The sequence below is a fragment of the Budorcas taxicolor genome, chromosome 10 (genome assembly GCF_023091745.1).
Source record: "Budorcas taxicolor isolate Tak-1 chromosome 10, Takin1.1, whole genome shotgun sequence".
In the NCBI taxonomy this organism is placed as follows: domain Eukaryota; kingdom Metazoa; phylum Chordata; class Mammalia; order Artiodactyla; family Bovidae; genus Budorcas; species Budorcas taxicolor.
Window position 1 is genome coordinate 46398006 of NC_068919.1, and position 27466 is coordinate 46425471.

Below are 27466 nucleotides of genomic sequence, written 5' to 3' on the forward strand. Positions count from 1 at the left end.
GAGATTGGAGTTCCTACTAACAGTTCACTGTTGACCTTCAACAAGTCAGTTTCTCTCTCTCCATCTCATTTTCTCGATCAAGGTCTAAAACAATGCTTCAAAAGTAATTCACGTTCTAAGATGGTTTCAATGGATGTTGTAGAATGAACCAACCTCAAAATGAGGATATTGGAGCAAACAGACCATCAGGAAACCCTTTAAATTTAATACTTCTTGTGATTCATTATCTCTCAATAAGACCCTGGGTAACACAGGAAATGCCATTGGTTATCCACATTGGGAAACACCACTGCAAAACTCCATACTGTTTACTGAAAAAGAATGTTGACAGTATATACACAAAATATCCACATAGACAAGTGTGTGTATGTTAGTCACAGTTGTGTCTGACTCTGCAACCCCTTGGACTCTAGCCTGCAGGCTCTTTTGTCTGTGGAATTCCCCAGGCAAGGATACTGGGGGTGCCGTTGCCTTCTTCAGGGGATCTTCCTGATCCATTGCAGGCAGATTCTTTACAGTCCGAGCTACCAGGGAAGCCCCCTCATAGCCAAAGCTATGGTTTTTCCAATAGTCACGTATGGGTGTGAGAGTTAGATCATAAAGGCTGAGCACCAAAAAGTTGAGGCTTTTGAACTGTGGTGCTGGAGAAGACTCTTGAGAGCCCCTTGGACAGCAAGGAGATCCAACCAGTCCATCTCGAAGGAAATCAACCCTGAATATTCATTTCAAGCACCAATGCTGAAGCTGAAACTCTAATACTTTGGCCGCATGATGCAAAGAGCCAACTCAGTGGGAAAGACCGTGGTGTTGTGAAAGATTGAGGGCAGAAGGAGAAGGGGCTGACAGAGGACGAAGATGGTTGAATGGCATCATTGACTCAATGGACATGAGTTTGAGCAAACTCCGGGAGATAATGAAGGACAGGGAAGCCTGGAGTGCTACAGTCCGTGAGGTCGCAAAGACTGCGACACTATTCAGCGACTGAACAACACAAAATATAGCATCCTTTATCATGGTAATTAATCCAATATCATCTCTGCCAATACTGGACCTGAGTAAACAAAGACCTGAGGAGAAGAATGAAAACACGTTTATTTTGTACAAAGCGGCTTCAGTGTCCGAGGGGCCCCGCGGCAGAGCGCGCCCTCAGAGGAGCAGGAGGGGGCCCAGCAGCAGTTCGCCCTGGCCCAGCAGGCGGCCCCGCTCCAGCCCGCGGCCCCGGTTCTCCGCCTTGACGCGCACGGCCAGGCGGCGCACCTCGTCCTCCGAGAGCCCGTCCAAGCACAAGTCCTGCTCCAAGACGGCCCTGCGGCTCCGCCGGACCACGGCGCCCCGCGGCTTCAGGATGAAGCTGATCCGGCAGCCGACGGGGGCGCGGGGCTCGGCGGCTCCTCCGGCCGGGCCCTCGGCACGGAGCAGCCGGACACGGAGGCGCCCGCTGGCCCTACTGTACTCAGCGGCCAGGCGCAGGGCGCCACCGGCACCGCCCAGAGTTACGGTTCCCTCGGCCTCCAAGCGCTCGGGAAGCGGGTTGGGAGTTGGCGAGGGGGACGCGCCGGGGGCCCGCGCCGGGGATCCGGAGCCGGAGGGGCCCTCGTTCTCGTCCTCGTCGTCTTCGTCCCCGCTGGAAACAGAGCAGGCGCGGGCCAGGTCTCGGTTCCTTTGGGTCCGCAGCACGCGGCGCAGCAGCTCCTCGGAAGCGCGCAGGAAGCGGTGGCAGCGGGGCCCGGGGCCGAGCGCGTCCAGGAGGGAGCCACTGCGGGCCTCGCGGGGCGCAATGGGCGCTCTCGCCCCGGGGGTGAGGGGGTCGTTTCCGCCGCCGCCCCCGTAGGTGTGGGCCCGGGGACGGGGCGCGGGCGGGAGCGCGGCGGCGCCCGGACCCCCGAGGAAGAGCGACTCCCTGCGGCGGGTGTGCGGGCTCTCGAGCAGCGCGCAGAAGCCGTAGGCAGTGCGCGCCCGGGGCAGGTGCTGAAGCGAGAGTGCGGCCTGCGAGCGCGGGTCCCAGTCCGTGCGGCCAGCGCCATCGTCAGTCCCTGCTTGTTCGCCCCAGGAGTCTCGGATTGCAGTCAGAGTCGGGCAGGGCACGAGTCGCGGGGGGATGCAGAACTCGGGGATGCGGTCCGGGGTGAGCACGTTTGGGCACCCGGCGGGCGTGAGGGCCGTGGCTCGGCGGGCTCCATCCTGATAAAGCCGGTTTCTGCCCCGCAGGAGGCGCTCGGGTCCCAAGAGGAGCCGCTCCAGGCACCACATCAGGCAGCAGGTGCCGGTTCCTGAGGAAGCTCTGCTGGAGCTGGTCATCCTGCAACGCACAAGCACACACGGATCTCAGAGTGAGCTCTGCAGGGCGCAGGAGCTCCGGTCTCCGGTCTCTTCTACTTACGAGGTGCCTCCTCCTGCCTCCCTTGGAACCAGGCAACTACCCCTCACGCTGCTATTGCAGATGTTTCAGTGTTTCTCTGATGTCTTCTCTATTCCTCAGTGGTGTACACTTTGGATTTGTTGTCTTAATCTAGACTTGCCCTCGCTGTTCTAAGGCAGAGCTTTTCAACGTGTTTGCCTCGCGTTGTCCTTGGTGCCAAGAGGCACTATACTTGTGCAATGGTTTCCTGAACCCTTGGATTATTGCACTCTAATCCTCAGATTTAAAATAATTATTATCCTTTCTAGAATAGTCGGCTTGCTCCCCGCTTTTAAGCTCAAAGAGCCTCAGACGAGTCCCTGGGAGAGTTAAGCAAGGCTATAGGTCTCCGCACCGTTCTGCCTGGGGCACCAAACTGTAGAGGTGCACGGCCTCTGGGGAGATCAAAGTTCCTGCTGCGGGGTTCGCTAAAGTTTAAAGGCTATCGGCCTGAACCTTTATACCTGAGGCCTGGGAAGCCCGCCAATGGGCGGGCCGGATTGGCACTGCTAGGTAACCTGACGCCAAGCCTTCCAACTTTTCGCTCTGCCACGTGGCTGGATCTGCAGTGCAAAGTCTAGACGTTCAGTTCTAAATGGGGGTGCTTCTGTTTACTTATGTGCAAAAGAGGGCTCAGTCTTTACTATATGGCAAAGTCATTGTGAGGATCAATTGGCATACTGAATTGAATCACAGAAGCTCTCTATACCCACCATGAAGAGGATACAAAAGTCGAGTTTGTCTCATTCTTAGTTAATATCCTCCCCCAAATCCAGCCTTTAGTCTGCCCAGGTTTCAAAGTTCCCTACCTGCCTTCTGGCTTTCTGTTCTGATTTTAAACTATTTTCCTTTGTTGACTACGAACTACTGTGTGTACAGGGAACCTTATAGGTTGCTGGAAATATTCTGCATCTCGATCTGGGTGGGGTTACTGGGTTGTATTCATATGTAAAAAGATAATCTAGCATGCACTTAAGATTAGATATAAGATTATGTATTTTATACCTCAGTTTAAAAAATAACAACCAACTTCTTAAACCTTGTGTGCTGATTTTTAAATTGGGAAATTATATTCCTGCACACATCTGGGCTGTTGGACCCATCCTTTGGAGGCAGCCTAACCACATCTGGCCTTTCTAGGCTGTGCTCACCTGAGAGATCTTTTCCTTCCTTTGAAAATTGACCTAAGTTCACTTTCTAAGCGACCTTCTTCCAGCTAGCTTAGGATGAAAGAGATCTGAGGTGTTTTGTTTGGGTGTATGTTATTTCTGGGCTTCCTTGGTGGCTCAGTGGTAAAGAATCTCCCTGCAAAGCAGGAGATGCACGTACCATCCTTAGGTCAGGAAGGGCTCCTGGAGAAGGAAATGGCAACCCACTCCAGTATTCTTGCCTGGAAATCCCATGGACAGAGAAGTCTGATGAACTACAGTTCATGGGGTCTCAAAAGAGTCAGTTGTCTAAGACAGCTAAGAAAAGAATCAGACAACTCACAAAACAGTCAGACAAAGCAAAAGAGTCAGACTTAACAACTAAACAGCAACATGCTATTTATGCTTAAGACTGAGTTCAGTCTCTCAGTCATGTCTGACTCTTTGTGACCCCATGGACTGTAGCATGCCAGGCTTCCCTGTCCATCACCAACTCCCAGAGCTTACTCAAACTCATGTCCATAGAGTTGGTCATGCCATCCAACCATCTCATCATCTGTCGTCCCCTTCTCCTCCTGCCTTCAATCTTTCCCACAGCATCAGGGTCTTTTCCAATGAGTTGGTTCTTCACATCAGGTGGCCAAAGTATTGGAGTTTCAGCTTCAGCATAAGTCCTTCCAATGAATATTCAGGACTGATTTCCTTCAGGATTGACTGGTTGGATCTCCTTGCAGTCCAAGGGACTCTCAAGAGTCTTCTCCAACACCACAGTTCAAAAGCATCAATTCTTCAGTGCTCAGCTTTCTTTATAGTCCAACTCTCACATCCATACAGGACTACTGGAAAAACCAAAGCTTTGACTAGATGGAGCTTTGTTGGTAAAGTAACGTCTCTGCTTTTTAATATGCTGTCTAGGTTGGTCATAACTTTTCTTCCAAAGAGCAAGCATCTTTCAATTTCATGGCTACAGTCACCATCTGCAGTGATTTTGGAGCCCCCCAAAATAAAGTCTGTCACTCTTTCCACTGTTTCCCCATCTATTTCCCATGAAGTGATGGGACCAGATGCCATGATCTTAGTTTTCTGAATGTTGAGCTTCAAGCCAACTTTTTCACTCTCCTCTTTCACTTTCAGCAAGATGCTCTTTAGTTCTTCACTTTCCACTCTGAATGGTGGCATCTGCATATCTCAGGTTATTGATATTTCTCCCAGCAATCTTGATTCCAGCTTGTGCTTCATCCAGTCCAGCATTTCTCATGATGTACTCTGCATATAAGTTAAATAAGCAGGGTGACAGTATACTCCCTTGACGTACTCTTTTCCCAGTTTGCAACCAGTCTGCTGTTCCATGTCCAGTTCTAACTGTTGCTTCTTGACCTACTTACAGATATCTCAGGAGACAGGTCAGGTGGTCTGATATTCCCATCTCTTTAAGACTTTTCCACAGTTTGTTGCAATCCACACAGTCAAAGCTTTGGTATGGTCAATAATGCAGAAATAGATGTTTTCCTGGAACTCTCTTGCTTTTTCGATGAGCCACTGGATGTTGGCAGTTTGATTTCTGGTTCTTCTGCTTTTTCTAAATCCAGCTTGAATATCTGGAAGTTCTCAGTTCACATACTATTGAAGCCTGGCTTGGAGAATTTTGAGCATTACTTTGCTAGCATGTGAGATGAGTGCAATTGTGTGGTAGTTTGAGCATTCTTTGGCATTGCCTTTCTTTGGGACTGGAATGAAAACTGACCTTTTTCAGTCCTGTGGCCACTGTTGAGTTTTCCAAATTTGCTGGCATATTGAATGCAGCACTTTCACAGCATCATCTTTTAGGATTTGAAATAGCTCAGCTGGAATTCCATCACCTCCACTAGCTTTGTTCATAGTGATGCTTCCTAAGACTCACTTGACTTCACAATCCAGGATGCCTGGCTCTAGGTGAGTGATCACACCATCGTGGTTATCTGGGTCATTAAGATCTTTTTTTTTTTGCTTAGTTCTTCTGTCCTTGAATCTATTTGTCACTCCTACTGTATAATTACAAGGGATTTGATATAGATCATACTTGAATGGTCTAGTGGTTTTCCCTACTTTCTTCAATTTAAGTCTGAATTTTGCAATAAGGAGCTTATGATCTGAGCCACAGTCTGCTCCCAGTCTTGTTTTTGCTGACTGTATAGAGTTCTCCTTATTTGACTTCAGAGAATATAATCAGTCTGATTTCAGTATTGACCATCTAGTGATGTCCATGTGTAGATTCCCCTTTTGTGTTGTTGGAAGTGGGTGTTTGCTATGACCAGTGCATTCTCTTGGCAAAAGTCTGTTAGCCTTTGCCCTGCTTCATTTTGTACTCCAAGGCCAAACTTACCTATTATTCCAGGTATTTCTTGATTTCCTACTTTTGCATTCCAGTGCCGTATAATGAAAAGGACATCTCTTTTGGGTGTTAGTTTTAGAAGGTCTTGAAGTTCTTCATAAAACTGTTGGACTTCAGCTTCTTCAGCATCAGTGGTTGGGGCATAGCCTTGGATTACTGTGATATTGAATAGTTTGCCTTGGGAACAAACAGAGATCATCCTGTCATTTTTCAGATTTCACTCAAGTACTGCATTTCAGATTCTTTTGTTGAGTATGAGGGCTACTCCATTCCTTTTAAGTGATTCTTGCCCACAGTAGTAGATACAGTGGTCATCTGAGTTAAATTCGCCCATTCCTCCATTTTAGTTCACTGATTCCTAAAATGTAGGTATTCACTTGTGCCATTTCCTGTTGACCACATCCAATTTACCTTGATTCACGGACCTAACATTCCAGGTTCCTATGCAATACTGTTCTTTACAGCATCAGAATATACTTTCACCACCAGTGATAGTGAAAGTCTCTCCGTCATTTCTGACTCTTTGAGACACTGTGGACTGTACAGTCCATGAATTCTCCAGGCTAGAGTATTGGAGTGGGTAGCCTTTCCCTTCTCCAGGGGATCTTCCCAACCGAGGGACTGAACCCAGGTGTCCCACACTACGGGCAAATTCTTTACCAACTGAGCTATCAGGGAAGCCCTTCACCACCAGACAAATCCACAGCTGGGTGTCCTTTCCACTTTGGCTCAGCTTCTTCATTCTTTTTGGAGCTGTTTCTCCGCTCTTTCTCATTAGCACACTGGGCACCTACCGACCTGGTGGGCTCATCTTTCAGTTTTGTATCTTTTTGCTTTTTCATACTGTTCATGGATTTCTCAAGGCAAGAATTCTGAAGTGGTTTGCCATTCCCTTCCAATGGACCACGTTTTGTCAGAACTCTCTACCATGTCCCATCTCTCTTGGGTGACCCTGCACAGTGTGACTCATAGCTTCACTGAGTTACACAAGGCTGTGATCCATGTGATCATTTTGGTTAGTTTTCCTTGATTGTGGTTTTCACTCTGGAGGCCATGTGATTGTAGTTCTTGCTTCTTCTGTCTGCCCTCTGATAAATGAGAATAAGAGGCTAATGCAAGCTTCCCAATGGGAGAGATTGGCTGGGGAAAACTGGATCTTGCTCTGGTAGACAAGGCCATTCTCAGTAAATCTTTAATCCAACTTTATGCTGATGGGTGGCACTGTGCTCCCTCACTGTAGTCTGACCTGAGGTGGCCCAGAACTTGAGCATGCAGTCTCTGCATGCTTAGTCGCTCAGCTGTGTCCAACTCTTTTCGACCCCATAGACCCTACATAGCCTGCCAGGCTCCTCTGTCCATGGGCATTATGCAGGCAAGAATACTGGAGTGGGTTGCCATGCCCTACTCCAAGAGATTTTCCCAACCCAAGGATTGAACCCAGGTCTCCCACATTGCATGCAGTGTCTGTGGTAGGGCTAATGACGACCTCCTCCAAGAGGACTTAGGCCATGCCTCTTAGAACTTCTGCGCTTCTGGCCCTGTGGCAGGCCATTGTTGACCCACACTTCTGCAGACCCTCCAACACTCAGAATCTCTTGTGGGGGTCACTGCTCCTTTTTCCTGTTTCCTGGAGCACATCAGGTTTTGCTTGTGCACTCCAAGCATCTCTGGAGGTTAGAGGTTTGATTTTAACATGATTGCTCCCGTTCTGGAGAAGGCAATGGCAACCCACTCCAGTACTCTTGCCTGGAAAATCCCATGGATGGAGCAGCCTGGTAGGCTGCAGTCCATGGGGCTGCAAAGAGTCGGATATGACTGAACGACTTCACTTTCACTTTTCACTTTCATGCATTGGAGAAGGAAATGGCAACCCACTCCAGTGTTCTTGCCTGAGGAATCCCAGGGACAATGGAGCCTGGTGGGCTGCTGTCTATGGGGTTGCACAGAGTTGGACACCACTGAAGTGACTTAGCAGCAGCAACAGCTCCCCTTCTAATGTCACGTTACAGCTTTTCCTTTGTCCTTGGATGTGGGCTATCTTTTTTTTTTGCCTTGGGTCACTGTTAAACCTATGGGAGAATGTTTACCAATTATACACTAAAGGGTCACATGATTGTGTTTTGACTCATCTTTTCTCAGGAGGCAAGATGCTGTTAGCTCTGCAAATGAAAGCCCAGAGAGTCCTGGATTAAAATAGTGAGGCTCACAATCTGAGAAGCTGTCTGAGAAGTGGTTAAGCAAAGCTGTGTTGTGGAGGGAGAGATGAATTAGTGGTGAAGAAACTTAGACTTTGGAGTTATTCATCCTTGGTTCAAATATTATGCAGCTTTTTAACTATGGAACTGTGGGCAAGTAAATTAACTTCTCTGAGTTGAAGTTGTATAATGGCGGTTACAAGGCCTACCACACATGATCATTGTGAGGGTTAAATGCATGAAACACCTGGTTTATAGTAAGTGTTGGCTATCACTTAGCAGTTATTATATGAGTCTGCTTGATTAAGGATTAGGTGATTCACACATGGATTCCCTTAAAAACATTTCTCTTTCTGGCCAAGCCAAGTAGATTTGCTTTGTTTTTTATTAATAAATCACCTTCTTCAATAACACTTTGGAAACATTTGCTATATAAGATGTCTTGAAAACAGCAGAAACATGCCCTTGCATGGGTGATCCCCTGTGACCACATTAAACCTAATGTTTTACTTACCTCGGAAGCATGATTCATGCAGTACTTGGGTGGTTTGTCTAACAGGATGAAGCTCTGTTCATGGAACACCCAAATCTATTCAGAGGAAGACTGTCATTATCCGAGCCCACAGTTATTCATATATCCTTGCATTGTTTGGTTTCTCAACTTTTTCTGATGCACGCCTATCTCAGTAACAATGTATGGATATCTGTATGGATCTATCTATATATCTTTTTTTTTCATTCTTCCCAGTGCATGGTTGGTGTGAATGTACAAGGGGAGAGGGGTGGTTGGGAGCAGATTAGAAACAAGTTTGGGACAGGTTAGTGGGTGATTGTGCAGTTTGGATGAGATATAAAGAGAATTTAGGAAATATGCAAAAGCAGAAGAGACATGTTTGGCTGTTAATTGGTTGTGGATGGTAAAGGAATGAAGTATGAAGTGCTTCAAAATACATCCTAGGTATTTTGTCAGGGTGACTAAGCTAGGAAAAACAAACAGTTACTGTTTTATTTTCTGTGGACTGGAGTGAGGGATGAAGGTGGTTATTGATAGCATTTAGTACCGCTTAGTGTTGATTCTTTTCTTTTACATCCATTTTATATAACACCAATTCTAGATATTTTGACTTTTTTCTCCAGTGAACTTTGTATTTAAGGAATGATTTTTCTTTTTGATCCTATTATTAGTCTGTTCAGGCTGCTATTACAGAATACAACAGGCTGGGTGGCTTAAAAATAATACAATTTTCACAGTTCTTGAAGTCAGGAAGTTCAAGATCAAGGTGCCAGTTGATTCAGTCTAGTGAAGGCCCACTTCCTGGTTCATAGATGTCAGTCTTCTTGCTGTATCTTCACAGGGCAGAAGCGGTGAGGGAACTCTCTGGGGTCTCTTTCATAGGGCTACTAATCCCATCCATGAGGGCTCTACCTAATTACCTAATGACCTAATTACCTCCCAAAGGCTCCCGCTTCCTAATACTCTGACAGTAGAGGTTAGAATTTCAACATTTGCATGTTGATGTTTGACAGAAAACAAAATTCTGTAAAGCAATTCTCCTTCAATTAAATAAAAAGAATTTCAACATTTGAATCTGGGGATTACACAATGTCCATAGAAGTTGTTTTAAGAGCAATTCACACATAGTTTTTCAGACATGTGCAGTGAACCATTTAATAAACGCGTGACCACAAATAATCTCATTATTGCTCAGGTTTATGTTTGTAAACTATCTCAACTTTTTTTTTCAATAAATTAAAAAAAAATGTCCTGCTCTCAAAAGAGAATTGGCTTGTCAATGAGTGGCTAAATTTTACTAAAAGTCTTTGAATTATAAAAGCCTCACTTTCAAAAAGTCTTGGCACACCAGAAATAGTTCAATGATTAAAATAAACGAAGTTAACAGCTAACCTACCCTTAAAGGGAAAAAAAAGTACTAAGTCGTTTAGTTCTTTATTTCCTTAACTTAGTATGTAATTAAGAAGTGACTCCTGAATTAACTAAGAGCCAATCAGGCACAGAGGGAGTAAAAGAAGGAGTTAATGAAACGCATACTGCGTTCCCATTCTGCCATCTTATGATGCAGTTCTGTTTCCCTTCCTCCCACTTGCAAATTACTGAAGTGTGTTTTCCGGACGCAAAAGGAGGCAGAGAGCTCGTGCCAGGTGCGGCTGATGTGTAGCAGAACGACGGTGCAGGGTCTCCTATTTTCCCCTCCTGAACGGATGGTTCCTTATGAGGCTGCTCAGTGTGGACTGGAGGCCTGGGAAGCGCCGGGTAGCCATTCGGTCGGCTCCAGCGCCGCACAGCTGCTTCCCACCCCGATGACGGAGCCCTACGGTCCTCAAGTCAAAAGAAGGTGACTCAGAGGAAGCAGAGGGACCATCAAAGATGTCCCCGTGCTCAGTAACTCCTGCCTCCCTTTTCTTTCTCTTAACATCTCTTTCCTCTGGTGCTCGTCGCTGAGGCAAGCGCCAAAGCAGCTTCTCCACCGCTCCGCTCCGCCCGCTGTCAGGTGCCCTGGCGGCCTGCGGCCAGGGGGTCACGAGTTTGCGACGCGCCCCCGAAGCGCCAGCTCCGGGCGGCAGCAGGAGCAGAACCAGCAGCAACAGCAGCGGCGGCTGTGGCGCGCCTGCGCACAGCCCAATCACGCGCGGTGCTGCGCGGCGCCGGGGCGGGTCGGCGCCCGGGGGGCTGTCATTCGCAGCGCTGGTCGCCGCCCTCAGCTGCGCCGGTCGGTTCCGGCTCCTCCCTCTCCTGTGCCTGGGTCCCACCATGGTGCTGGAGTCGGTGGTCGCGGACCTGCTGAACCGCTTCCTGGGGGACTATGTGGAGAACCTGAACAAGTCCCAGCTGAAGCTGGGGATCTGGGGCGGTAAGCGAGAGGGCGCGGCCGCGGGTTGCTGAGGGCTGCAGACGCTGGCCATGGGGCCCCAGCCGCAGGCTGCTGCCCTCCCGGCTCCAGCCCGGGCCGAGTTCCTTTTGCCGTCTGAGGCTCCGCCTCCGGGGAGGGCGCTCGGTGGGGCCCACTCCTTGGGCCGCAGGTGCAGGGCGTGGGGAGGCCTGTGCCCGCCTCCACCGCCACCGGGTCCTGGGTGCTCGCAGGGTCTGGAGAGGGGCGGTTGAATCGCGCCCGTCTTGCGGAGATTCCCAGCTTTCGTGTCCCTGAGTCCGAAGTCCCTGCTCGGTCCCACCTGCCCACCTTGGGGGACCTCTGCCTGCCCTCGGCCTGGCGCCTTCGACTCCACGGAACCCTCCCTGTTCTCACTCCAGGTGGAGCGAAGCTGGCTGCGTGGTCACACATGCCCAAGTGGCATCAAGGAAGGAGAAACAGGAAATTGGGTATCGCAGTTATCTTTTCTGGCAGTTGATAGCTGTCAGGAACTGGCTTTTCTCTAAAGGGTTTGGGATCATGTTTGGGAACACATGTAAGAATTAAAGATTTTAAAATTAAAAAAAAAAATAAAGCGTTTGGGAAACGGTTGGCAAGTAGGGGAAGATCATTAGGAAAGGCTCGTCGGTAGAAATTCTTAACTCATAATACTCTCAGCTACTGAGAAAGTGACTACTTCCCTTAGGATTGATTTTCCTCTTAATAAGAAGAGGAGTTTCAATTTTGTTTTGGAGCAACAGAGAGAAATTCAAGCCACGAGTTACATCATCATTAATTAGGTGACTCTGCGAGTTGGTGATGGACAGGGAGGCCTGGCGTGCTGCTGTTCCATGGGGTCGCAAAGAGTCGGACACGACTGAGCGACTGAACTGAACTGGTTGCACACTGAAGAACTGACACCAACGCTTCTATCCTAGAGGTTGTGTACAGAAGTAGACTGTAGTGTGCTTCTCCATCTTCAGAAAGCTTGTTTGCACCATTTACCTGAAAAGCTCTGGGGACACTGGGGATACTTCCTCACTCTACAGGAGAGTTTTGGGAATTTTGTCAGCTTTGAAAGGAAATCTAAAGTAGTACTCGAATGCTCAGTTCAGTCGCTCAGGCATGTCCGACTCTTCGCGACCTCGTGGACTGCAGCACGTCAGGGCTCCCTGTCCATCACCAGCTCCCAGAGTTTACTCAAACTCATGTCCGTGGAGTCGGTGATGCCAAATGGATGTAACTGCTTTTAATTCAGCCAGCAAGTCGTTGTAGCTGTCCTATAATATAGCCACTATAAGAACACTTGCAGTGTAGTTAGTGCAAAATAAATTGTGCTAGATGTATAAAGTACACAGCAAGTTTTGAAAATACTCAGTAGGAGAAAGTGTAATATCTCAGCAATTTTTTATATTGATCACGTGGTGAAATAATATTTGAATATATTGGGTTAAATAAAATATACCATTAGAATTTATTCCATTTCTTTTTGAGCTTCCATGATGGCTCAGATGGTAAAGAGTTGGCCTACGGTGTGGGAGACCCAGGTTCCATCCCTGGGTGGGAAAGATCCTTGGAGAAAGGAATGGCTATCCACTCCAGTATTCTTGCCTGGAGAACCCCGTGGACAGAGGAGCCTTGCAGGCTACAGTCCATAGCGTCACACAGAGTCGGACACAACTGAAGTGACTTGGTCCTTGTGCATTATGACCATGGCCAGCATCAACTTTATATTAGGCCCTGAGCAAATAAACCCATTTCTTTTAGGAAATGCCCCTGATGGAAGTCCATTAAGGTTTATCAGACCACAGCTAAACATGTATAAAGTTTTGCTGCCTTTTGTTTTTGTGATAAGCATAAAGAAAGCAATAAGTTATGAGCTTTTACAACTGTTGCTCAAATATTTTGTTTATAATGCTAATTCTCTCATTAAAATAGGTAAAACTGTGAATTGGTGATTTCTGTTCTTTGAATAAATTTATCTTACACTTTTTATAGTAAAACATGAGATTATTATTAAGTTATTATTAAGAAAACAGCTGATATTTGTGACATCTTTAACATTGACAAGCTTTTAAATAATTTAAAATTTTATATAACAATTACGTGAAAACTGGTTTAGCAGATAAGGTTTATGAGTCACAGAGTTTGACCTTTTAGTTTTTTTCTTAAATTTTCATATGTTGAGAAAAGGAAGAATTCCATCTGCAAACAATTCGCAAGCTGATCTACTATTCGTTCCAAACAAGGGATAAATTGATACCCTTGACTAATCTGTGGCAATGGTTTTCAACTAGGAATGACCTCACTTCCAAGAGAATATTTGCACATCTGAGACACTTTTGATTGTCACGCTGTGGGGAGATGTGTGCTTTTGGTATTTCGTGGGTGAACCCCTAAAGACTGTTATGTTCTACAGTGCTCAGGACAGCTCCCCGCAGCAAAAAGTTATTGTTTAGTCTCTAAGTCATATCCGACACTTTGTGACCCCATGGACTGTAGTACTCAGCCCAAAATGCTGGTTGAGAAACCCTAGTCTAAGGGGAATATTGAGATTGTATTTTGCATTTATAGTAGACCTTCTGGTGCTGAATAGGTTGTAGTAGGAAATTAAAAGGTACTTAGAGGAATCATATGCTTCATGAAATTTTTAACTTAAGAAACAGAAGTTTTAAGAAGTGACTTGGTAGCATGTCAGTAAAAATGCACAATCTTTGCTTGGATGGTATCAGGAAGGAGTTTTAGAAATCAGAATGGTGTGTTGATATAATTTGAAAAATTTGCTGTGCATATATTCATACATATATAGGCATTCCCAATGAAATCCACAAGAAACAAAAAATGAGAGTGAGAAAGATGGGGAGAATTATTGGAAGGCCTAGAATCTGAAAGTTTATTGTGAATATTACCTTAAATTACAACACACACACACATAAAGCTTTGTCATCTCCTTCTGTTTTTATTCTTATAAAGATTTTTTAAAAAATGCCCAACAGTTCCTCTGTATTTTTAAAAGTGATTTACACATAATGATTTTTGAAAAATTCTTGCTGTGGTAGAAAAATGAAAACTTATTTACTAGCTTTGGGATATAGGAGAAACATTTCAATTCTTTAAGCCTTAGTTTCCTTATCTTCCCTTTTAAAATGGGGAAATAAAACTATTTGTAAGGTAAATCATGTGAAAAGTTTTTGTAATTATAATTGTTAAATTGTTAATACTGATAGTAATGGTGATGATACACAAACCTAGCCGAATGATGGAAACCAGCCTGCTTGTTTTATTTTATACGAATACCATGAGAAATATTGAGAGTTTGGTTCCAGACCACTGCAATAAAGTGAATATCAAAAAAAGCAAGTCACATGAACTTTCTGGTTTTCTAGTGCTTATTAAAGTTAATGTTTAGAACATACATTAGTAGCCTTTCAAGTGTACAATAGCATTATGTCAAAAAATGTACATACTTAATTTAAAATACTTTATTGCTAAAAAATGCTACCCATTATCTGAGCCTTCAGTGAGTCATGATCTTTTTTGCAGTAGGTATGTCAAAAATCACTGATCACTATAGCAAATATAATAATAATGAAAAATTTGATATATTGCAAGAATTACCAAAATGTGACACAGAGACATGAAGTGAGTAAATACTGTTGGAAAAATGGCACCAGTAGGCTTGCTTGACAGGGTTGCCACAAACCTTCAATTTGTAAAAAATTTGTAAAAAACAGTATCTGTGAAGCTCAGTAAAGTGAAAGTGAAGTCGCTCAGTCGTGTCCGACTCTTTGCAACCACATGGACTGTAGCCCACCAGGCTCCTCTGTCCATGGGATTCTCCAGGCAAGAATACTGGAGTGGGTTGCCATTTCCTTCTCCAGGGAATCTTCCCAACCCAGGAATTGAACCCAGGTCTCCCGCATTGCAGGCAGATGCTTTAACCTCTGAGCCACCAGGGAAGCGCAGTAAAATGAGCTATGCCTATATTTTCATAAGTATGACCTCTAAGGTTTTCACATTCTTCAGTGTAATAATTTTGTGTAGAGAACTAATACCACATTTCCAAAGATTGTTCTTAAAAGAAAAAAAACTATTTGCATTTGAGTTTACACTTACAGTACTTATACCCCCTGCCAGGTATTTTGTAAGTCAGATTTTCAAAGGTTCAGAAAAGTGCCTGATGTGCATGTTGCTGCCTATGTAGGTGGGAAGGTTTATCTAGGTTTTTGTTCCCCATTAACTGGTACCAGGAGATAAGTTGCACAGCCTTTAGCTATTTGAGGCATGTCCAGAATTTAATTGTTTTAAGAGTAACTTATTTGAAAAGGTATGTTGAAACACCAGATCTTTTGCAATTTGGTTTAAGCAAGTTTGTGTCAATGTAGAACCTTTTTCAGTTTGATTTTTCAAGGTTACTTGCCATGAAAAGTCATCAGAAAATCTCCATTCAGAATTCTGCTCTCGCTTCCATTTGATAGGTAGAATATACATAGAGGCTGTGAAGAGTTGGATGCAGGAGGTGGCTGTGGTGACCTGCTGGCCACCAGTAGGAGTAGGAGCCAGGTGGAGTGCCTTCAGAGTTTTAACTCTGCAAACCAGGCCAAGCCTGTGCTGATTACTCTGTTGTCCTTCACTCCACCCTTGACACTTTCCCCTCAGCTGCCAGATGTTCTTAGAGCTGAGCAGCATAAGGGAGGAGGAAACATGGGATCTAATTACATGTCCAGTACTGCCTGGTTCACTGGTTTTTAGCAAGTCATTGCCCAGTGACTACTAGCTTCTTATCTGTAAATGGGAAGGCTTTGAACTTTCGTGACTTGAACAAGGCCAGATCCATGTGTACTCATTCATTAAGTACTCCCGCTTGCTCTGCATTCATGGAGAGAAATAATAGTCAAATCATGTTTACCTTTTTGTTCTTCACTCACTACTGGTGAGCAGAGTCACAGTCATGAAGTATGACAGGAAGAATGAAGTTCCAGCCTCATGCTGATATTTCCAAATCCAAATCTATATATTACATTGTCTTAACAGATAGCTGAAGGGCAGCTTGAAAAAACAGGCCTCTGGCTTCTTTCTAACCTTAATCCATAAAACATAGCAATATCTAAGTATTTCTAAACCTGTTGAGGAATTTTTTTTATTTCTCTCCTCCCAACCAACACTTAGCCTAGTGAAAACCACACTTCTTATTAGTTTGTCCTGTCACATGTTAACAAGAAAAAAATTCAATATCGTAACATACTTAGGTATTTAAATATCATTATTTAAAACAAGGCTTTAAAATTTTATTAAAAACAACTTTCCACAAATTTGAATAGTATGATAAATTAAAACTTCACCCCTTTCTACAAATAGAGCTGGAAGTTGGTACTTGGGTAACCATTCTGCGAAGGGGCTCTGCCACACTACTTACTCTTATGAGAGCCCTGAAATGTATTTGAAAAGGAGAAAGTTCAGTGGTGACGTGGCAGCTTTCCAGCTTTCTTTGCTGAGACTTCCTGTTTCAATAGGGAAATGGAAGAGTGAGAGTCAGTTGTTTCTTCTTCCCCCAGCTTCCCCTCCTAAGACAGAGAGTTACTGTGAACTCCTATTAAAAGGACTCTAGATGAGGTAATTTGGGATAAATAGCTGGATTCAACTGAAATGAGCTATTTAATATTTTATTAAGTATTTTTACTAAAGCAATAGTTATCAAAATAATTTGATTTATTTTAGAAATGTTCATTCATTTACTTTAGCTTAGGGCTTCCCTGGTGGCTCAGATGGTAAAGAATCTACCTGCAATGCAGAAGACCCAAGTGTGATCCCTGGGTTGGGAAGATCTCCTCGAGAAGGGAATGGCTACCCATTCCAGTATTCTTGCCTGGAGAATTCCGTGGATAGAGGAGCCATGTGATTGTAAAGAGTTGGACACGAATAAGTGACTAACACTTTCACTTACTTTAGCTCACGTCCTTGGGAAATGAATGTGTTTGAATATTTATATATACTTTCAAATAATCTTAAATAAAAAGTGCATAGCATCGCGTATTCTTTTTTCACCATTTTATAATATGCAAAGCTAGTTCCCTGGATGAGGGCATTTTTGTTTATTGGTTGATTTTTTTGTTTTTAATCCCAGTTATGTATTTGTCTGTGTGTTTTATATTAAGAACATTGACCAGGGAGTCGGGAGACATCGGGAGACATCGGGAGACATAGATTCTATTCTGAGCACTACTGCTGTTGCTGTTTAGTTGCTAAGTCATGTCCGACTCTTTGCCACCCCTTGGACTGTAGCCCGCCAGGCTCCTCTGTCCATGGTATTTCCCAGGCAAGAATATTGGAGTGGGTTGCCATTTCCTTTTCAGGGGATCCTTCCTGACCCAGGGATCAAACCTGCAGTTCCTGCTTGGCAGGCAGTTCCTGCTTGGCAGGCATCTCCTGCATTGGTGGGCAGGTTCTTTACCGCCGAGCCACCTGGGAAGCTGCTACATATTAATTGTATAACCTTGCATAAACCACCCAGTCTCTTTAAAAGATTTCTTCATGTATAAAGTGAAAGCAGGTTAGGTTTTAAGGTCTTCATAGTCCTAAAAAGTTCTAAATCATAACTTATGAATTTCTTTTGTTTTTAGAAAAATGTAGATTTTTAAAAAGTACTAAAATGACCCTTTGCAATGCTATCTCCTGCTTCTGTGTTTTCCACGGAGACACATTTCTTTTTCTTAACATAAAGCTTGACTTTCCTTTCTGGTTATGTCTTTGCTAGTAATACTTGTAAGGCCGGACCCCTAGGGGCCATGATGGGCCGCCCTTCCTCTCCCTCCTGCCGGCGGGGGAGGTCCCTAATGGAAGGCGCCTCCCAGATCCCCGGGGACCAATGACAGCACACTTTACCAGCTAAAACCGTCCCACCCCAGCCATGTAGAAGGACCTGTCAGCCCGCGACGCCTCTGCCTGGCGACCTATCTGAACCCCCATCCATCTTGCCTGACCATCCCTCGCAAGGAACGTATAAAAACCACCCCCAACACAGTCCGGCTTGTTCCCGTCCGGGAACCCCGCCCGGGAGCGCTTCGCCATTAAAAAGCCTGTTAGACACTTTTGGTGTCCTGCTCTTTTACCTAACAATACTGATTTTAGTTACCCTTTTTGGTTTTGGGTTTCTAAAGAAATTCTTTTAAAAAGCTAAAACCAAAAATGGCCCACCAGCTATCCATGCCTCTTAAGTGCAGGGTCCAGTTCTTATATGGCATTTGTTTTTTTTTTTTTTTTCCCCCAAGGAAGATAGAATTATCAGATTCTCTAACCTATCTGTGCTCTTTGGGAGATAGTGTAATGTTTTTAATACAGCATGGGGCATCAGGAGATTTGAGCCCTGGCTGCACCACTTGCTATGTTCACATAGTGTTCTTAGGCCAATCATTTAATCTCTAAGCCCTGATTTGTGTTTACATCCTGCCTCCTTTTACACCCAGGAGGCTGTGAGGATCAAGTAATGTAGTAGATCTGAGAGTGTTTTCTATCAATAACATAGAAAGATTTATGTTCTTAATGTAGTCATTTCTATTTCAGTACAAATGGCAACCCACTCCAGTGTTCTTGCCTGGGAAATCCCATGGACAGAGGAGCCTGGTGGGCTACAGTCCATGGGGTTGCAAAGGTCGGATACAACTGCACACACACACAACACGACACACACACAAGCATTCTAATTAACTGAGTCAGTGTTTACTGAGTACCTTCTATGAGGAGAATCAATGAGTTTGAAATTAGGTTGGGGATTTACATACCTGAGTGTTAAGTGCCATAAGAATAGTGTAGTGAAACTTCTGTGGAAGTTCAGATTATTTCTGACTGGAGGAATTTAACATCAGCACTGAATTTCTTACATTTATTCTGTTTTAAAAGCTATTCTGGGACTGAGGTGGACTTGCTCCACATTATATCAGTGGCATTTGATTTTTATTCACAAATGTACCAGCTTTGTTATTTTCAATAATTTGGCAGTCTTTTCTTTTTCTTTTGAAATTTTTCTGAGCTGGCTCCAATTCTGCCTCCTTGGTTTCATTTGCTAATTTAATGGATTTACTTTCATTTCCCTCTGGTTCATTCATAAAGATAATTAAATTTTGATTGAGGATTTACTCTTTTAAGATGCTTCTTTAAAATATCCTTCAAGATTAGCTTTGAAAGTTTTTTATTTTTTAAAATATAAATTTATTTATTTTAATTGGAGGTTAATTACTTTACAATATTGTATTGGTTTTGCCATACATCAGCGTGAATCTGCCACAGGTATACACGTGTTCCCCATCCTGAACCCCCCTCCCTGCTCCCTCCCTGTACCATCCCTCTGGGTCATCTCAGTGCACCAGCCCCAAGCATCCAGTATCATGCATCGAACCTGGACTGTCGATTCGTTTCATCCCACCCTCTCCCTCTCCCACAGAGTCCAAAAGACTGTTCTGTACATCTGTGTCTCTTTTGCTGCCTCGCATACAGGGTTATCATTACCATTTTTCTAAATTCCGTATATATGCGTTAGTATACTGTATTGGTGTTTTTCTTTCTGGCTTACTTAACTCTGTATAATCGGCTCCAGTTTCATCCACCTCATTAGAACTGATTCAAATGAAAGTTTATGTGTGACACTCTCGTCGTACTGATTCAAATGAAAGTTTATGTGTGACACTCTCGTCGTGTGCTCATCCAGAATGTTTCTGTTTGTTCATGATTTACTTTCACTTCTTTCATCATACAGTGCGTTGAGAGGGCTGGGTAGCTGGTGGACCATCATTTACTTTCATCATATAGGATCCAAATCAGAAACCTTGTCTTCTGAAGCCAGACTAACCTTTGCTGTCATCCTTCAGACTTGGCAATCCGTCATAGAAGGAAATCACTTCACAGAGCCTCTTTTCTTCTTTCTCACTTGGTCTCCTTAGATATTTGTGGGATTAGACGCACTTGATTATGGGATTGGCTTTAGTGCCTTCCTCGCTGGCAGAGTTAAGTTTACCCATCTCCAATTATTAGTCTTTCTTTCCTCCCTTTTTTTGGGGGGCGGGTTGTTAAAGATTGGACACAAATATTTACCCTTCCTCTAGGTTTTCAGGAACTTCCTATGACCTCTGTGTTCTTAGCCCTGGGTGATCTGAGTATAGCTATTAAAGTTACTTGCATGTGTATAGAATTATATTATCTTGAATAGACGTGGAAAACTAAATCTAAACTTTTGCCTCAGCAGTCAAATACAAAGTGGCTGATATTCTGTATCTGCAGAAAAGCATGCATTTTAGTGGAAGAGTACACTAAGAGCACAGTGCCTTACTTAGATAAGGCACTCATCTTCCGGTTGAATGAATGAATGCACTTTCACCCTGGTGTTAATCAGAAATACTCTGCTGTTCCTCCCCTTTTCTTTGTGTTAGGAGTAGTGACTCCTCCTTCAGTGCAAATAATTTATAGAATGTAACATTCTTATTATCATTGTAATGGTTACTATTTGTTAGATAACATTTACATTTTTTCCAGAGAGGAAGTATGCACTTGATTGCTAGACTCTTAAGTAGTAGAAATAGAGTTTTTTTTTAATGGTTCTGTAGATAGTAAATAGTAAATATAGGAGGAGTTTAGATAAAACATATTAAGGTCATATTGACATTAGAGTTTACCTTGTTTCCCCACTTCATATTGTAATTTAATAGTATTAACATAAAAGTAATATCTGTTTATTGTAAAAACTAGAAAGTACTGTAGAACATGAATTAAAAAATCCTTAATTCTGCCTCCTAGCAATAAACACTATTACCTTTCTCTAATCTGCCTTTCTAAATGTACTTGTTCAGCTCTGTTAGCCATATTGGCAGCTTTACTATTTAACATCTTAAATAGCATCTATCACTTCATTAAAGAACCACAGTGCCACTGTGGTAGAAAATGTGCTTTTTATGAGCGCACTTATATTTTTACATATATTATGTTAGTGCCTTAACAATTGTTAGAAAATGCTTCGTATCTGCTGCAGGTTACTTGAGAGCATTCCTGATGACCCTTGACCCTCTAGTTGAAAATCGAAGGGAAGAACAAGCAAAATTCATGAGCAAGTTTACAAGCCTCCCTAGAGGTCTTAGGTCTTGTTAAACTGGTGTGTATGGTTTCACATGTGTACTAGCTTCTGTGCGCATTACTTCTTTTGACTCAAATAGAATTCCCAATTGTAATTTTTTGTAATTTGTCATCTGACAGAATTAAGTCCAGGAATGTTCTCCCACTTTATGTAATTTTTATGCATATAATACTTTTTAAAGATTTTTTTTTTCATAATTCTCAAACACATGTCAGTTTTCCATGACTACTATATTTATGTTTGGTCAGTGATGACATCTTGTCAGTTCTAGCCCCAAAATAACTTTTTCATCTGTCTCTTCGACCCTGAAGTTATTGCCTACTTCAGATTTTAATTTCTCTTCAGTATATTGTAGAAATTTTCCTCCTGTTATTATGCTGTAGTATTTTCTTCCCATTTGTGAGGCTTCTGCCTCCTACTTTCCTTTTCTTGCGGCTTTTAAGTTTATTATAGAAAATTTACAATATGCATATATAAAGAAGATGAACTTTATTATATGGCAGTAACAGCTGTGATTATTATGGTGTCTAGTGTTAGAGTTGTTTGTTATCTATGTATATGTGCATATATGTAATTTTAAATATATAGATCAAGCTGGGCATTCTTTACCCTTATTTTAAACCTCACTGCTTTATGAGTGTGTTCCCATGTCTGTCTATACTTTGTTGCTCCGTTTTAGGTTATTATGATGTTTGCTGTCTTCCTGGACTTGGAGTTCTTTAGGTCCTACCCCTCCCTTCCTTCCCTCCCATCAGTCCTTTCTGCTTTATAACCAATATTACAGTATCTTTAGCTAAATTATTTGGACAGATCCATTTCTTAGAACAATAGCATAATGGTTCTAGCTCAGATTTTGTCACCCCCGTTGTACATATTTCATCTCTCTTTGTAACCAGTGTGAACTTTTCATTCCGAAGACTCTTGGTTAGCCTAGCTCCTGCCAACCTTTCTGGCTTTATCTCCCACCCTCACATCCAGCTGCAAAAAACCACATGTGCATTCTAAAATACATTTTACTCCGAGATGTCTGTTGCCTTCTTTTCTTGGTGGTCGTTTAGTTGTTAGGTCATGTCTGTCTGACTCATGCGGCCCGGTGGACTGTAGCCCACCAGGTTTCTCTGTCCATGGTATTTCCCAGGCAAGAACACTGGAATGGATTGTTCTTTCCTACTCTGGGGGATCTTCCTGACCCAGGAATCAAACCTGTCTCTCCTGCACTGGCAGGCAGATTCTTTACCGTGGAGCCACCAGGGAAGCCCTTTGCTGTCTTTTCTTATCCACCCAATAAATATTTCTTCAGTCTTCCAGCCTGAACTTTTGTGTGAAGTTCTTAATCTCCCTTGGCAGAACTAGGTGGTTCCTCCCTTTCATCTTATTACTGTTCTGTTGGGATGTCAATAGAGTATTTCCCAAATTTTAGAAATTTGCTCTCCTCTGCTAGGTTGTGAACTTCTCACCAGCAGGGTTGTGTTCTCTCTCTTTCCAGCACATGACTTGGAGTAGGTGCTTAATAAATGTTTGCTTGAATAAATCTGAGATCTGGGGAAAAGCGAATCTCTTAACAGTGGCATAATAGAGTTGAATATACTTTTTAATTCTCTTTAGAATACCACCAGGAAGAAACTGATTGAGAAATGTTTTGAGAGAGCACAGGAAGCATAGTATTTTTTGGAAAAAAAAAAAAAGAAATGTGTCATAAGTGATTAAGAAAATGCATGATTGAATATTTTATACTTGTATTTCATGTTGGAACTTGCATTTTACTAACCTTTAGAGAATTTACATGAAATGAAAACTTTTTTTGGCTTATATTTTTATGTAAACAAGAATGTTTACTTATTCTGTAAGAACGTATAGGTGCAGTGTTTAATATTTGAGTCATGCAATAGTGTCATTATGGCTTTCGTTTTTATAACTTAATATCTGAATAAACTTTTAAAAAGTTGGACTAATGAGAGAATAGTAGAACCATAAACAATTGCTGGGCAAGTAGGATCTTTGAAGTTTTAAAAGACCAGCACTGTATTCTTATAGAAAGTATTCACTGACACTATGATTAAGGAAAAGATCCTGGGTTACAGGATAATTGATCTGTTCTAATAGTAACCTCTTTATTTCCTTCTTTTAGGATTTTGGCTTCATCATTCAAAATGATGGCTATATAGATATTTTCATTTCTAAAGTTCTTTAGTCTGAAAGGCATCAGTTTCTTTCTCATTGTCTATTTAAATGTTAGCCAGTTTAAATATTTTATAATTTCTTTTGCATCGGGCTCACCTAAAGCATGCCATAACTGATACTTCCTGTCTATATAGAACAACTCTTTTGTGCCTTAGCTTCTTATATAATTGCAGTTTGCTTTGCTCACTTCTTAGCATTTAGTGTAGTGTTGGTGTTGCATTAAGACAGGGTATACTAATGCTAATTGGTGTATTAACTTTATAATTTTTGTCTTTTTTTTTTAAAGGTAATGTGGCCTTGGATAATCTACAGATAAAAGAAAATGCTCTGGTAAGTTTTTTTTTTTTTTAATAAACTATGTTGAAAGTAAAAATGTTAGTTGCTCAGTCCTGTTTGACTCTTTGCAACACCATGAACTGTAGCCCACCAGGCTCTTCTGTCCATGGAATTTTCCAGGCAAGAAAACTGGAATGAGTAACCATTCCCTTCTCCAGGGGATCTTCCCAAACCAGGGATTGAACCTGGAATCTCCTGTATTCCAGGCAGATTCTTTACTATGTTGACTCCCCAGTTAATTTGATAAGCTCTTTGAAACCCTGGTTGCTGGGTACCTGGTACCAGGTACCAGATGAAGTGATTATTTGTTTAATGATTTATTCTAGGAAAATCTGAGATTGAAGATTTAGAAAAATAATTTTTTTCCTTATGATTGAAATAGTATCTCTTGGAAAATGGAATGTTCTTTACAAACTCTTTTTCTATTGTTCTTGTTTATATTTTGCTTCTCTTATGAATTCTTTCTGAAAAGTCAATTATAAGTTAATAAAAACATTTTTTCACCTATGAAACATATCTTTTATGAGTTACTCAGATGTAAAAGCTTTATGTTTCCTTAGAGATGATTGTGTATTTAAATAATTATTACAAAGGTGATTTGGGGGCACTTAATAGTTTCAGATGTTGTTTAATTTTTTTTTTTTCTTCCTTCTGAAGAGTGAATTGGATGTTCCTTTTAAAGTCAAGGCTGGCCAAATTGGTAAGTACTGCACTCTTCATTTGAGTTATTCTTCATCCTTTTAGTTTTTTTTTCCTGTTATTTAGTCTCAGACATCCTTCTTAGCTTGAACAAAATGTGATAGGTTTTTGGCTTATGTTGATTAGAGTTTTCCGAGTTCTGAGCCTAATGTATATTGTACGTAGTATATGTATGGAAATTTTTGAGCAAAGTGTAGAAAATTACCTTCTAAATTAGAAGGATATTTGAACTGCAGTGATATTTTTCAGGCTTTGGTTCCACCACAGAAAAGTATTTTCATTTTCAAAGTTGATATGCAGATTTTTTTAAAAAAATTTCAAAGTAGTATAATTTGCAGACTCTAGTAAAGAGAATTTGTTGTTTCAGTTGCTGAAAGTGAAAAGTGAAAGTGAAGTCGGTCAGTTGTGTCATACTCTTTGAGACACGTGGACTGTAGCCTTCCAGGGTCCTCTGTCCATGGGATTCTCCAGGCAAGAATACTGGAGTGGGTTGCCATTTCCTTCTCCAGGGCATCTTCCCAACCCAGGGATCGAACCCGTGTCTTTTGCATTGGAGGCAGACGCTTTAACCTCTGAGCCACCAGGGAAGCCTCACTCAGAACTCAGTTGCTGAGTTGTGTCCAATTCTTTGCAACCCCATGGACTGCAGGACCCCAAGCTTCCCTTGCTTCACTAACTGTTGGAGTGCTCAGACTCATGGCTGTTGAGTTGCTGATGTTGTCTAACCATCTCATCCTCTGCCGCCCTCTTCTCCTTTTGCCTTCAATTTTTCCCAGCATCAGGGTCTTTTCTAACAAGTCGGCTCTTTGCATCAGGTGGCCAAAGTATTGGAGATTCAGCTTCAGCATCAGTCCTTTCAATGAATAGTCAGGGTTGATTTTCTTTAGGATTGACTAAAGAGAATTTAAGTATAGCTAATTTCCCTTATGTTTTATTCAGCCATTTCACTTGATATATTGTGCAGCAATGTGGTATAAAGGATATGTTCTGTTAAGTTGAAAGTCTGTGTAGCTAAACTAAGCATACATCTTTGTTGGAGAAATTTTTCAGTAGGAATTTTAATATATCAAGTCCTTTCAACTCTCCATGCTGCCTGGTTTTTACTTTTTAAAAACTATAAATTACAACCCTAGATGAGTTACTGTTACTTTAGAATTTTCACTTATGCCACCATCCTTCCTTTCATCCCTGTCATCCTGCTACTTCACCACATCGCTTTCCTTCTTCATTCATTATTTTGTATCCAGGGAAGGCTTTGTCTTTTACTGTCCTAGCATCTTTATAGTAATTATTTGAATACTTCTGTGAATCTGCATTACTCCATAAATATGTGTTCCTTTTATATAAGTTAAAACATTTTAGTGTAAATTCTTTTTTTTTCCCTCTTGAAACAGGAGATACTCCCTTAGATTGGAAATATCGCTAGGGTAAAAAATTATATTTTTTGTTTGTCTGTTACACAGAGCCTTGTTTAGCAGTATTGTGGATGTATTGTTGTAGCCCTGCATGCTTAATTGAAATCCTCCAGTGAAGTTATAGCTATTAATTAAATCTTTTACCTTTGAGATACATAGCTGTGGGAGAAGCAAGGGTAAATATGGTATCTTTGTCCTCAAAGATACTAGAGAGATCTAAAATTAGGACAAAATATTGCAGCCTCATATCCAGGTTAATGGGTGAGTTATATTTGCCTAAATAACTTACATGTTATTCATTGTATTATTACAACAAAATTTATATTTTGGAAGAGGTTTTCTGTGGTTCCAATTTATTTTCTTTGCTTTTAAAGTGTTATAAGAATTTAATGGCTTGCTTCCAGGTTACTCACTGAGTTAGGAGAGACACTTTGCATGTAAGGATGCAAAGCATATTTTCTTTATACTTATCTCTGTTTTGAGGTTTATCAGGCACTTATATTACTGTTAGCTTATGAAGAGTGGACTCATTGGAAAAGACTCTGATGCTGGGAGGGATTGAGGGCAGGAGGAGAAGGGGACGACAGAGGATGAGATGGCTGGATGGCATCACTGGCTGGATGGCATCACTGACTCGATGGACGTGAGTCTGAGTGAATGCCGGGAGTTGGTGATGGACAGGGAGGCCTGGCGTGCTGTGATTCATGGGGTCGCAGAGTCGGACACGACTGAGCGACTGAACTGAACTGAACTGAACTGAAAATTAAGTTATTAAATTACTGTTAGCTTAAAATATTATACCTAACCTGTAGAGTTAGTGTGGCCAAGTACACCAAGGATGTTTTGATTTTCTAAGAGCTAGATATGTTTGTGGATACTGCTTTTACTTAAAAATTTAAAAAATTTCCTGATTTATTAAAGGAAGGCAGTGGAACTTAATTTCAGTGGAATACAGAATAGTCAAGGATGGGAGGATAATGAGTTACGGTAAAAGGAGAGAAAAAAGGCTTAGAGAACAGACAGTTTATTTTTGGTATATTAAAGAAGCATTTCCCACTTTTTCAATCTCGTGCTCACCAAGAAGGCAATCAAATCAATTTTTAGAAGTTGATGAGATAGTTACAAATAAAACACCATCTATTATAAATATAGGTGGTGCTCACTATAAAATCAGCAGACTTAGAAATGACCCAGAAGTGTACTGCCCTTACCTCTAGGCTCCTCTGAAGTAGGAAAAGTTTAAGGACCTCATTGGGGTTACAAGCTGGAGAAAATTAAAAATCTAGATGGAGAAATAATTCTGGATTTTAACTTCGGTAAGAGATTCCCAGCCAAAACTGGCCTGCCTCCGTAGCCATCCAGGTGAAGCAAAATATCCTCCCTTACATTACATTATTTTATTTCCTCTTCAGCTTTTTATCCTTTTCAATAATTCTTTGAGCTTTCAGCATCTTGATTTAAAAGTGCCAGTGATTCTGATGGTGTAAGTAGTTTAGTCACTCACATATTAGCATGACTTTGTTGAATCAGATTCTTTTGTCTTGAGAATCTGATCAGCAGTACTGAGAGAACTATAGCTTTTATAGGGTCATTATTTTTTAAATTGTGATGAGAGAAGGTATTTAATTTTGGAACATGGAAAACTATAGGGGTAAAAAGGTTTGGGTAGAATTGCTCTGATACAGTTGAGGGTAGATTGGGACATTTGCTTCCTGGAGACCTGAAAAGAGGGCATACTA

The 27466-nt window shown here is 42.2% G+C and overlaps 2 protein-coding genes across 2 annotated transcripts in view; one reads left to right on the forward strand and one right to left on the reverse strand.

Moving 5' to 3' along the window:
• Positions 1-1146: 1146 nt before the first annotated feature.
• On the reverse strand, positions 1147-2298 carry C2CD4A (C2 calcium dependent domain containing 4A). The gene has a single exon (XM_052647213.1). It carries the CDS (start codon positions 2296-2298, stop codon positions 1147-1149), a length of 1152 nt encoding a protein of 383 aa, XP_052503173.1.
• An 8584-nt stretch (positions 2299-10882) lies between these two features.
• VPS13C (vacuolar protein sorting 13 homolog C) overlaps positions 10883-27466 on the forward strand; it is a 176085-nt gene continuing 159501 nt past the window's right edge. Inside the window, exons 1-3 of the mRNA XM_052647403.1 lie at positions 10883-10982; positions 23564-23607; positions 24271-24313. Coding sequence (XP_052503363.1) covers positions 10883-10982; positions 23564-23607; positions 24271-24313 — 187 coding nt within the window. The remainder of the gene's footprint in view (positions 10983-23563; positions 23608-24270; positions 24314-27466) is intronic.

Excerpts from the sequence above, each read along its gene's own strand:
- C2CD4A (XM_052647213.1), bottom strand. The coding sequence starts at position 2,298 with ATGACCAGCTCCAGCAGAGCTTCCTCAGGAACCGGCACCTGCTGCCTG.